This window comes from Terrapene carolina, unplaced genomic scaffold (genome assembly GCF_002925995.2).
Source record: "Terrapene carolina triunguis isolate 2854851 unplaced genomic scaffold, T_m_triunguis-2.0 Scaffold139, whole genome shotgun sequence".
Lineage (NCBI taxonomy): Eukaryota > Metazoa > Chordata > Testudines > Emydidae > Terrapene > Terrapene triunguis.
Genome location: NW_020664490.1, coordinates 7,516,844 through 7,529,210, shown reverse-complemented (window position 1 = coordinate 7,529,210; position 12,367 = coordinate 7,516,844). Strand labels below are relative to the sequence as shown.

At 45.9% G+C, this 12,367-nt stretch overlaps 1 protein-coding gene across 1 annotated transcript in view; it reads right to left on the bottom strand.

The window, feature by feature from the left end:
* Nucleotides 1–12,367, bottom strand: part of LOC112113029 (protein furry homolog) — a 285,155-nt gene that overhangs the window by 19,742 nt on the left and 253,046 nt on the right. Inside the window, exon 56 of the mRNA XM_029911959.1 lies at nucleotides 1,551–1,700. Within this exon, the coding sequence (XP_029767819.1) occupies nucleotides 1,551–1,700 (150 nt within the window). The remainder of the gene's footprint in view (nucleotides 1–1,550; nucleotides 1,701–12,367) is intronic.

Sequence of the window (12,367 nt, the reverse complement as noted above, 5' to 3'; positions counted from 1 at the left end):
TGAATAAATCTCTCTCTCTATATATGTGGGTGTGTATAAGAAATAAGTAGTGATAGAAATAAGTAGTCAAACAACGTTGTTTACTTTTATCTTTTGCTTTATCATTATATTTACAATAAATGTGGCATCTTTGCCTTATCCTTCTTAATAAGATCCTGCTGGTTTTTATTCTATTGGTATAACACCCTGAGATGGGGAAGAGGGGGCAATGGGAAAGCATGCAGAGACCCTGGCACAGGGCGTGTGCAAGAAGTCCCTGAAAAAGAAGAGACGGGAGAATGGCACCTGGGAGCTTGAGGGTGGAGTGGGGAAATGGAGGAATACAAGTAGCCCTCTGGTGTGTGCAATTCTTTTGGCCTACAAAAGCAACTAAGTGTTGCTAAGTTATTGCTTAGTTATTATCATTATTATCATTACTAATCCAAAACATAATGCAAACTGTGAATATGTGGATTTGGGTTTCATCAAAGTGTGAACTAGCAAGATTCTGCTCTACAATCTCTTCAAACCACAAACTCGCATCCTTATTATAAGCACAATTTTGACTGAAGAAAACAAAATCACTTCCAACAAAAGAAGCTGGATATTTCCAGTATTCTCCAATAAGGCTGTACAAATAGTTTGTGTAGAAATCTAAGCCTGACAACCCAAGAACATTCTGAGTGAGGTTCAGATGTTTGCATTGCCAATCATTGTGTCAGCACATTGCAACATCAACACCACCAGCTCACTAGGAATGTAGGTTTCGGATAAACTTTGCTGAACTGTCTGGTAAACAGATGAATCTGGTAAACTGTCTGGTAAACTTCTTCCAAGTTTGGTCACCTTCATCCTCCTGTCATTGTAAATAGTCTACAACTAATGAGCTGAACCTGGTTTCTAAGGACTTGTCTACATTAGAAAGTTGTACCACTTTAACTACATTATATTATAGTTAAAGTGGTACAACCATCCACCCCTTCCCCCCGAGTGTAGATGCAGTTATATTGGCATAAAGTGCTTTATACCAGCATAGCTATTCCTGTACAAGAAGGGGAATAACTATGCCAATAGAACTCACCTTTATATTGGGATAGCTGTGTCCACACTAGGGCTTCTACTGTTATAAATATATTGTTAAAAAATAAAATCATATCCCTAATTGACACAGTTATATTGGTAAAACTTACAGGCAATTATATCCTTTGTTCGTCTTGAGACACAGATTCTTGAACACATCTCATTTAAAGAACCACTTACCAGCATTATTAATCTCTAATAAAAGAGTATGAAAATGCAATGGAAGTTTGGTTGACAATGGGGGAAAAAAGCACTATAATCAGGAGATGTATGTGTAGGAATCCAAGAGGGCAGGTGCCCCTTGATAAGTATATTCTTCAGCAGACCAAAGGTGGGATAATCAGGGGGTCTCTCCAAGGCCCCAATATCTGTCTCCAAACTACTAGACAACTTAAACAAGAAAAATCTCCCAAAACTGTTGCCACCCTAGCCTCTTTTACACGACACAAACTGGACATGCTAGTTATTATCCGCTACAGGAATATACTCACTGTTTCAGCATCTACGAAAAGAGTGGGGCATTCTGAACAGGAAGTTAGCATCTGAGAAGAGCTCACAAACTTTGAGCCTATTCCTCGTAGGTTGTCGCCAAGGTAACTGGCAGCATCACAAGTTAGGAAGCAGAACCTTTTCTGAATATTCTGTGAAACAAAATAGTTCTTATCACATTCATTGCTCAAGTACAAACGTCTTTCCTTTGCAAACACAATTGCATACATTCTTTCTTCATACAATAACAGCACGTTCGAAAGAAACCATCCCCATGGGAGGAAGTGAATGTTTGTCCAAGGATATTGAATAACAATTACTATTACACTGGACACAGTGCTCAGAAGTTTCTCCAGATAGGCAGCTGTGGAACTGGCCAGAGAATTCACATTTAGCAATAGAATTACAAACTGCTGCTGAAGTACCATGTTCTTGCTTGTGAGGATGATTCATTCTTTATAAACTATGTACCCTCAAATAATGTATGCTCAAATAAATTTGTTAATCTCTAAGGTGCCACAAGTACTCCTGTTCTTTTTATGTACCCTCATGTAACTTTTTCTTGTTCCTGCTGATTACCAGTGTTGATCAATACATGAATTCTCTGCCCATTCTGGATACTGTTTTGTTAGTTCCCAATATCAAGAGGCCAATCAAATAAAGCAACAAGCCTAATATCAAACAGCAGCACAGAAACTCATGAAAGAGGTTTCTCTGCTTTTGTTTTCCACTCTGCAGAGAAACCTCCTTGCTTGAACACCTCTGCTGCTTGGGAAGGCTCCAACAGTATAAAGTTGCATTTGGAAACTATTGTTCACACAGCTTTTTGATATCTGAGTGGGTACAGCACCTAAAAGAGTACATAGTCTTGGTCTTCAAGGAGCATACTGCTTCTGTAACTTCTTTTTAATGACTTCCATTTAATAAATAATAGTAATAAAAAGACAGTTTAAGCCTTTCAAGAACTGAAACAATTATGCAAATATCACTGCCACAATATACTTCTGAGACCAAAAGCTCAGTAGGATTGACATTTAAAAAATGGATGAGACAATGTATGGATTATGAGACCACCTAAAGTTGCATTAGATAGGAAAAGCAATTTTAAAAAGGATTTATAAACCCTCATGCCTTGGGGCACAAATCAACCATGGCCAGGGAGAAATCTCCCCTATGGACAAACTTATTCCATAATTGTCCATTCCTGACTGTTCCTCTAACGCACCTGATACTGGTTACAACCAGAGACAGGATACACAATTAGATGGACTACTGGTCTGATAAAGCAATTCCTCTGTTTCCCCCATTCTGCCTCTAGACTGAAGAATTACAATTTACACATTACACAGTAAATGGGTTAGATACTCTACTGTACTGAGTTTCTCTTCCATGCAGCTGAGATGAGGGGCTGTCAGGTAACTGATTACAGCTCCTTGATTCTCTGCCTAGCTCTGGTGCAGAATATGCCAGCTAGCAATAGTCCCAAAGGGACTGTCTGTCATCTGAGGATAGCCAGAGCACACAACGCTCCAGCCATGCTTGTGCCCCACCCTCTGTACCGATGGCTAAAAGGAACGGTCACATAAGATGAGCCAATGACAGTTCTATGCTTGATAATGACTCCCCCCACATGCCAGGGGGATCCTTAGCAGGGAATATAGGACAAGATTCCATTCCCTTTTCTCGACCAGAATGGGGCAGCATATGGGCTTATATTTTTAAATATTACAGTCTTGTTCATTTTGGAACACAATTTTGTTTTTCACAGAACATGGTCAAGTCAATACATTTTTTTTTAAAAAGATCATTTTTAAACATACTGATAACTTTAGGATGCATCAGCCAGATGTCTATGGAACATGATGATGCATAGAGCAAATTCACTATTCTGTCATCTTTATACATGTGGATGAGGTCGCAATAAAAAAAAGTTTAAAAGAAATTAATTTAGTGGTCTCCTACATTATTCCTCATTTGTCCATGTTACAACAATCTCCGTTTGATTCAGACTGATTGACAGCCTATATTCATGGCAGACTCTGAAGTAGAACTGGAAGGATGTTGTATGTCAGAAACGTGACACCTTGTTAGAACTGTGGCGGGACGCTTGAGTATCTACTTCTGCTATGAACTGGCTGAAGCTAGTGCTATTTGTTCCCAACTGTCATCAATTCCAATTTCACGCCATATTTTTATGTTTTAAAGTATTATTTTCCTAGAAATGGTAACAGAATACATAGATATCAACAGGAAATTATTTAATTAAAGCATAAAGTATAGATAGGTGAGCATGAAGTGCACATCTGATCATTACCTGGGCTAGCATTACTTTGGACCACATAGCTTTTGATAAGAATCGACTTGAGATGACTGCAAAACCTCTCCTTTCTTCTATGTCGGGGTGTTCAGACACAGTCTAATCTTACATAGACATATGACAATCTTCAGAAGTTTGAGAGCCGGGGCATGCCTGCTAGAGCTCAAGGCTTCAGCCCTGTGGGGAGGGAGGTCTGGGGGCTTCAGCCCCAGGGGAGGTGCCTGCTGGGGCTGAAGCCCCAAGCCCTAGAAGGCGTGCCCCACAGGGCTGAAGCACCGAGAGCTCTCTCCCTGCTGGGCAGAAGCCAGAGGCGACACATGGGGCGGAGGGCATACTATGTCGTCCCCCCACCCCCTGATTTTTTGCCAGGGTTTGCTGGCCCTGCTTGGTCACATGATGCTGCAGGGCCCACTCCCTGCATGGCAGCTGCTGGAACCAGCAAGCTGGTAGCTGCAGCCGTGGGGAGAGGCAGCAACAAACAGCTGGGAGCTGCAGGAAGAGCCGCTGCCTCTCCCCATGGAACTAAAGAAGTGGCCCCTCCCTGCAGTTCCCAGTTGTTTGCTGCTGCCTCTCCACACAGAGCTAACAGCTGGGAGCCTCAGGGAGGGGCCACTGAGGGTAAGGCGGGGGATGATTCAGGCTGGGGGGGGGCTGAATCTTTAAATTGTGTCGTCCCCCCCACCTTCTTGGCAGGCACCAGTCATTCCTGGCAGAAGCCCCTAGCCTCACCACCCCATCGCAGGGCAGAAGCCCCCAGCTCCCCTCTCCCAGTCTGGTAGGCAGAGAAGGTGGGTGGGTGGGGGCTCCACAAAGAGCTGCATGCGGCTTGCGAGCCATGGTTTGGCCTCCCCTGTTCTATGTGCATCACAAAGTAAAATGAAATTGTTTATCACATAAAGGAAAAGTTCCTTAGGCTATAACAAAACATATTACTGGAAAGCAAACAGTGTGTTTTCATGTGTTTATTTTATTTTCTGGTCATAACTTTCCAAAGCATTTTAGCTGTAGATTAATCAAAACCTGGTTCAGACTAAGTGTCCTCACTCCTTCATTTCCTTCCCTTTCTAACAAACTGCTCTTTTACAGTTATTCACAAATACGACATTCATTCATACTATAGCTCAGCAGGCAAAGTGAGCACCTACACGATGCTGCGTTCCAACCAGTAGGAGGTGTTCCTGTTATGTGCATCCAACCTCCTTGTAGAAAGGAGTGCCACGTCCCTGCTGCACCAGAATTCCACAAGCTCCTGGAGTGACTATTCTCAAATCTGGGTTTCTTGTAATCCTACCATTGAACAGGAACTGCCATGCTGGATCAGATCAGTAGTCAGGGCCGTCCCTACCCACATGCAAAGTACGCAGCTGCGTAGGGCACCAGGAAATTTGGGGCACCAAATTTCCTGGTGCCCTACGCAGCTGTGTGCTGCTCCAGCCCCTGCTCCGCCTCTTCCCCATGGCCCCGCCCTGCCCCAGCCCTGCCTCTTCCCACCCCTGCTCCGCCCCAGCCCCGCCCCCACTCCAGCTTTTCCCCTGAGGACTGCAGCAGGAGTCGGGTGTCCTGCACTCACCAGCGGTGGTAAGTGGAGCGACTCGGCCCCAGCCCACTCCGTGCCGCTGGCGAGTGCTGGGGGTGGTCCTCCCTGTCCCCCAAGTCCAGGAGCCAGGGGAGCAGAGTGGAGCGGGCTGGGTCTGGGTCGCTCCACTTCCCGCTGCCCCATGAGTGCAGGGTCGGGCCTGCCCTGCACTCACCGGGCAGCAGGAAGTGGAGCGACCCGGCCCCAACCCTCTCCACTCTGCAGTTTCCCCCCTGACCCCCAAGCCTGCTCCTGCCCCCCTGCAGAAGCCTGGGGCCAATGCCCCCTCCCCCCCTGTGGAGGCCTGGGGCCTGACACAGCCCCCCCTTTGCCTTTGTCCTTATGGAATTTCATCCTATTTATTTCAGGCCATTTCTCCAGTTTGTTAAGAGCTGTTAGAGAGGAGAGCATCTAGACGAAATACAAATATTGGGCACACCAGACCTGGAAACATTTCCACTTTTGAAGGTGGTTTACTACTGCCCAGGAGTACAGAGTAAACTTCCAGAGAATAGTCGAGTTCTATGCCCGAGAACCATCTAGCAGCCAGACTTTGAGGTGAAGAGCAGCCAGACTGGGGTGGGTTATGGCCCCTGAGCTCTGAGTCAAGAGATCTGCTGCCAGAGGGAGGTGGAAAGTCATTCGAAGGAAAAGGTAAAGCAGGTCCTGGAACCAAACTTGGCACGGCCAGGCCAGAGGTATGAGCATCACTACTGCGTGATCTTGTTTCAGCTTGTATTAGAGGTGTTGGAGGTAGAAATATAGGAGTGTGTGAGGTTAGGTGATGATGAGGACATCCCCCAGGGAGTTGTGACACTCCTCTCCCTCACTTTGAGCAAAAAAGTGGTGGCATTTCTCATTGGAGAGTGTTGCAAAAAGATCTACCTCGAGAAGTCCCCAGGACTGCCAGATGTTCTGGAAGACCGAGTCATTGAGTTCCCACTTGTGGTCCTGGTGGAAGTGCCAGCTGAGGGAGTCCACTATGGTGTTCTGCAGGCCCACTAGGGAGACCACTGAGATGTCTGTGAGGCAGGAGATGCACCAGTTCCAAAGCCTCATGGCTTCTGTGCATATGGACTGGGATCTTGCTCCCCCTTGGCAGTCTGTATAGTACACTGCTGTCCTGTTGCTCAGCATCACCTTGATTGAATGGTCTTCGATGCTGGGGAGGAAGTGCTGCCACACATAGTGAACTGCCATGAGTTAGATGATATTGCTATGGAGAGATGACTCCTGGAGAGTCCATTTTCTCTGGGCTGTGGAGTCCAAGAGTTGAGTAAACCAGCCCAGTAGGGAGGCATCCACAGGGATGACCTCAATGGTGGTGGTCATGTAAAGGGGACCCCTGCACTTGCAAGGGTCCTTCCACTGGGTTAAGACGACAAGTACTTCCGAAGGTAAGGTGAGCTGTTTGATGAGGCAGTTTCTCTTGGGGGTATAAGCCATCCTTAGTCATGCCTGAATGCAATCGAGGTGCTACTGTCCATGAGGCATCACAAATGTGCAGGCCAACATGTGGCCTAATAGCTAGAGGCATGTCTATACTGTGGACTGAGGATTCTGTTGCAGTGTGGTAATGAGTCTGGCCATTGTGACAAACCTGTCTGCTGGCAGGTAGGCTTTGGCAGTTGAGGAGTCTAGAGCAGCTCCAATAAACTCTATGTGGTATACCGGGGATAGGGTGGACTTGTCTTGGTTCAAACAAAGTGAAAGACAGCAAAGGCCTTGTTGGTGGCTGATGTCGGGAAGTGAGCGGCCCTTGAGGAGCCAGTCATTTAGGTGGAGAAAGTCGGTTAATACCCAGTGGCACAGGTTTGGCCATGACAATGGAGAGGAATTTGGAAAAGACCTTTGAGGCAGCTGAAAGGCAAAGGATCCCAGTACTGGTAGTGATCTGACGGAGCACAGGAAGAGTCTGTGGGACAGGGGCATAGGTACATGAAAATACATGTTCTGGAGATCGAGGGCAACAAACCAGTCCCTGGGATCCAAGGATGGCATTATTGTTGCTAGGATCAGTCTCCAGCTCCCTTTCCCCTTGGGGACCAGGAAGTGCCTGGAATAGAATCCTCTTCCAGTGAATTCTGGGGGAACTGGCTCAGTTGCCCCCAAGAAGGAGAGATTGGACCTCCCTGGAAGAAGGACAGGGAACAGCAGGTGACTGGAGGGAACAGAACAGACTAGAACAGAGTATATCCTGCTGAAACCACCTCCAGGATCCATTTGTCTTACACAATGCACTCCGGGGCAGGCAAGAAATGACAGAGATGATTCTAGAAAGGAGGGTGGAGGGTGGTTTCTCACAGCATGAGATTCAGAGAAGGGGCTGGTTTGTGACCCTTGACTGGGTAATCAAAACTGTTTTTTGTCAAAGTCACTGAATGAGACGTGATGGTTGCAGAGGGCCCTTTCTTGTGTGGTCTGAACTCCTTTCAGGGTAGCTCCATAGGCCTTGTCTAGGCCTGCTATGCATTGGCCTGGAACGTTGAGCTATCTGGGATTTACTGAACTGTCTTTTCATCGCAGGCATGTATATCTTGAGGAATTGCAGAGTTGCTCTAGAATCATTTAGGCTATGGAGAGAGGTGTCAGTGTCACTGCTGAAGAGGTTTGGCCCTTTAAAAGGGAGGTCCTTGATAGCATTCTGTACCTCCATGTACCTGGCTGTTTGGAAACAGGACACTCTGTGCATGACTATGGCAAAGTTCTGTGGTGCAAAAACAATCAATTTCTGGACAAGTCAGGAACTAGATGAAAAAAGCTTGTGGAAGATGGTGTCCCTGTGCTTTCACCTCAAAGAAGAGAATAGTGCCATTTCATGGTGCTAAAAATATTCCTAGCTTGCAATGCTAGCTTGAAGATGCTAGTTTCCTCCCAAACAGGGCCGGCTCCAGCATTTCTACTGCTCCAAGCAAAAAAAAGGAAAATAAAAAAAAAGCCGCGATCGTGATCGGCAGCGGCAATTGGAAAAAAAAAAAGCCGCGATCGGCGGCGGCAGTTCAGCGGCAGGTCCTTCGCTCCTAGAGGGAGTGAGGGACCTGCCGCCCACGAATTGCCGCAGGTGCCGCCCCTCTCCCTTGGCCGCCCCAAGCACCTGCTTGTTAAGCTGGTGCCTGGAGCCGGCCCTGTTCCCAAAACAAAGACCGAGAGACTCAAGTTACTAAGCCCTCTAGCCAAGGAAATAAATGAGTTGCAGAGAATGCACAAGACTGACCCAAATAATGAAAACCTCCTACATTCTCTAATCAATGCCAAATATAAATATAATGAATGCTTATCTAGCCACATCAAATTTACACTCAACAGGGTCAAACAAAGATATTATGAATGGGGCGAGAAAGCAGGTGAACTACTTGCCTGAAGACTTACAATGGAACTGGTCAACAATATTTGTTCCTTATTACAAGATGATAGCCATCCTTGAAGCAATAGATGTAAATAACAATTTAAGCAATTCTATCAAGCTTTATATAAATCAGACAACCAGTGTGGCTCTAATAAATTTGATCATTTTATTGAAGGTCTACCTTTTAATTACCTTACCTCAGAACTCGTGCTCTTTATGGACAAAGCTTTCACAACAAAAGAGATCGAACAGGCTATAAAAAATATGAATTCCAGGAAGGCCCCTGGGATAGATGGCTTTCTGGCATATTTCTACAAAACGTTTTTTAATCAGCTTATCTTCTAGTCTTTCAAAGGTCTTCACTGAAATATTCCAAAAAGGAACCACATCTCATGACATGAGAACTGCTTTAATTACTTACATATTAAAGAACAAAGATGGTCGCAACTGTGGCGACTTCTGCCCCATATCTCTATTAAACACAAACTGCAAAATAATTGCAAAAATTTTAGTGACACAACTAGACACCATCATCCCATCAATTATACACACAGATCAGGTAGGTTTCATTAAAGGAAGATTGGCTGCTATAATACAAGAAAAATCATGCACTTCATCCAGCAAACTCAGATTTCAGATGTTCCCTCCATAGCTTTATCTTTAGGTGCAGAAAAGGTCTTTGATAGAGTTGAATGGCCTTATATAATGGCTGTCCTAAAAAAATTTGGATTCGGACCAGTATTCCTGAACTGGGTCAGTGGATCATACAATTCTCCCCTTGCTTCACTATCAACTAATGGAATTATTTCTCCCACATTTCAACTAGAAAGACACACATGACAGGGCTGTGCCGTCACCCTTCCTTTCTAATCTCTCTCTGGAATCACTGGCAATGCACATATCTCAGGACTCAGCCATTGAAAGTGTGACTATAAACTGGAAAGAATACAAAATCAGTTTATATGCTAATGACATTTTTTGTACTGTTGAAGGATCCATCCTCATCATTCCCATCACTGTTGAATGTAGTTGACATTTTTGGAGAGATCTCTGGTTTTCACATTAGCTCGAATAAATCAGAAGTGATGGATATATTCAGAAGACCAGATCCTTCTCAGTTTCAGCATTTTTCATTTCAAATATGCAAGGAAATAACTTAATTAGGTGTTAAGATATATACTAAGCTTCCAAAAATTGTTTCTATAAATATGGACTATATATATTAAAAGAAATTTCCAAGGATGTAGAGAGGTGGCATCTCCTCCTTCTTTCTTTACTGGGGAGAACAAAAATAGCCAAAATGAATATCTGTTCAACATTGACTTACCGTATATACTTGATCATAAGCCGGTTTGTTTATAAGCCTCCCCCCCCTCCCCCCCCAAGATGGGTAAGTAAAAATGGAAAATTTTTATAACCCGTTCATAAGCTGATCCTATAATTCAGGGGTCAGCAAACTTTGTCTCCCAGGTCATCAGGATAAGCCGCTTGTGGGCCGAGATGGTTTATTTACCTCAAGCGTCCGCAGGCATGGAGATAAACCTAAGTAAACAAAGTGTCCCAGCGCGCTAGCTGCTTACCCTGACTGGCTGGGACAGCAACTGGTGGGGAAATTTTTTTGGGGGGAGAAGCTAGGAGTCAGGGAGTAACCCCTGTGACCACCCCCCACATGACCCCACCCCTAGCCCAGGACCCCCACACTCTCCCCATCTCATCCCTTCCCATCTTATCTGGGGAGGGCCAGGGAGGATGTCTCTGGCCTGGCTGGAGCTGCTCCAGCAGGCTGGGCAGCGCGGCTGCAGCCTGCTCCGGCGGGCCTGACCGGGCGGCGCAGCCACAGCATGTTCCAGCGGGCTGGGCCGGGCAGCACAGCTGCAGCATGCTTCGATGGGCCGGGCGGCGTGGCCACAGCCTGCTCTGGGGGGGCGGGCCTGACTGGCACGGCTGCAGCCTGCCAGCCCCAGAGCTGCAGCTGCTTTGGAGGCTGTGGGGAGAGCAGCGTGGTCAGAAGCGGAGAGACTCTGGCCCCGCCTCTTCCCTTCTGGCTCTGCTGGCTGTGCTGCCTCTCCTTGCTCCCTCTGTTCTGGGAAGGGGCTGTGTCCCGCCTCTCCCTCTCTATACCCGTTCATAAGCCGACCCCTTTCTCTGGTGCTTCCCTTTTTTACTAAAAAAATTCAGCTTATGAACGAGTATATACGGTATATTATTAGTCTATTGCCTTTCAAGGTCTCTCTTTCACTCTTTGCTCGAATAAATAGGCTTATGGTGCAATTTACATGGGATATAAAACAGCTTCACTTGTCACAATGGACTTCTGAAAAATCCTGGGCAACTGAAGGTTACATGGGGTTGCCAGATTTTTATCTATATTATCCAGCATTCCAATTGTGTCTTATTGTAAGGTGGTTCCACTCCAGTGGCTCTGTATACACATTGGCCTGGTTTGAGATAGAAAAAAGTTCAGGTATACCGTTCGGTTCCTGCTCTTCTTTTATATATCTTAAGAGGCTACCCACACCCTTAAGGAAAAATCCAGTCTTTGTATCTACATGGCGCATCCTGCAACATGTTAAAATGATTAAAGCATCCAATCTTACTAATTCTCTTCTCGTACCACTATGTGATAACCCACTCCTCAGTATCAAGGCCAACTCCATGCTTAAGACAATTTGGATAGAAAAAAGAACTAACAAAAATTAAAGACCTCATACAAAATGATACACATGTTGTCTAAGGAGGCCAGTCTAACAAATATCAGTATCACTGTTTCACGGTTCCTTCTTTCTGCAGCTATGCTCAAGGATTCATGCACAGATGGGGAAAACTGGTCCATTTCAACTCTCTCACCTCTAGAAGAAAATGTTAAGAAATATGGAAACAAGAGTCACTTTGTAGGAATTACTGATATGTAATGATATTACTGATATGTGGTTTAAGGCTCTGAAGTAACCTCTGTCTCAGTCTCAAATAACAATGATAAAAAGAATTTAGCCTCACTATCACAACAGAAACCTGGGAGGATATCTGGCTTAATGTGAAAGACACTTCAAGTTTTTCATCCTTGCGATTCTTCCAGAGCAAGATATTAAAAAGGTACTACAGTAATTCCCCACTTAAATGTCCTCTCGCTTAACGTTGTTTCGATCTTACGTCCCTGCTCCATTACAGAACATGCTCATTTAAAGTTGTGCAATGCTCCGCTATAACGTTGTTTGGTTGCCTGCTTTGTCCACAGCTGGCAGCCCCCGTATCAGCTCTCCTATGCCCCCCCAGCGCCTCCCCCACAGATCAACGCCTTCACCCTGCTCCCCCCGCCTCCTGCCCACGGCAATCAGCTGGTTTGCGGTGTTCAGGAGGGAGGGGGAGGAGCGAGGACTCGGCGTGCAGGCTCCCCCTCCCTCCCCTGCCTCCTGAATGCCACAAATCAGCTGACTGCCGTAGGCAGGGGGGGGGGAGGAGCGAGGATGTGGTGTGCGGAGTAAAGGGGGAGGAGGTGGGGGAGAGAAGAGGCAGGTAAAGGGTGGGGGCTTGGGGGAAGGGGTGGAGTGGGTGGGCCGAGGGTTGAGCCCCCCACCCCTGG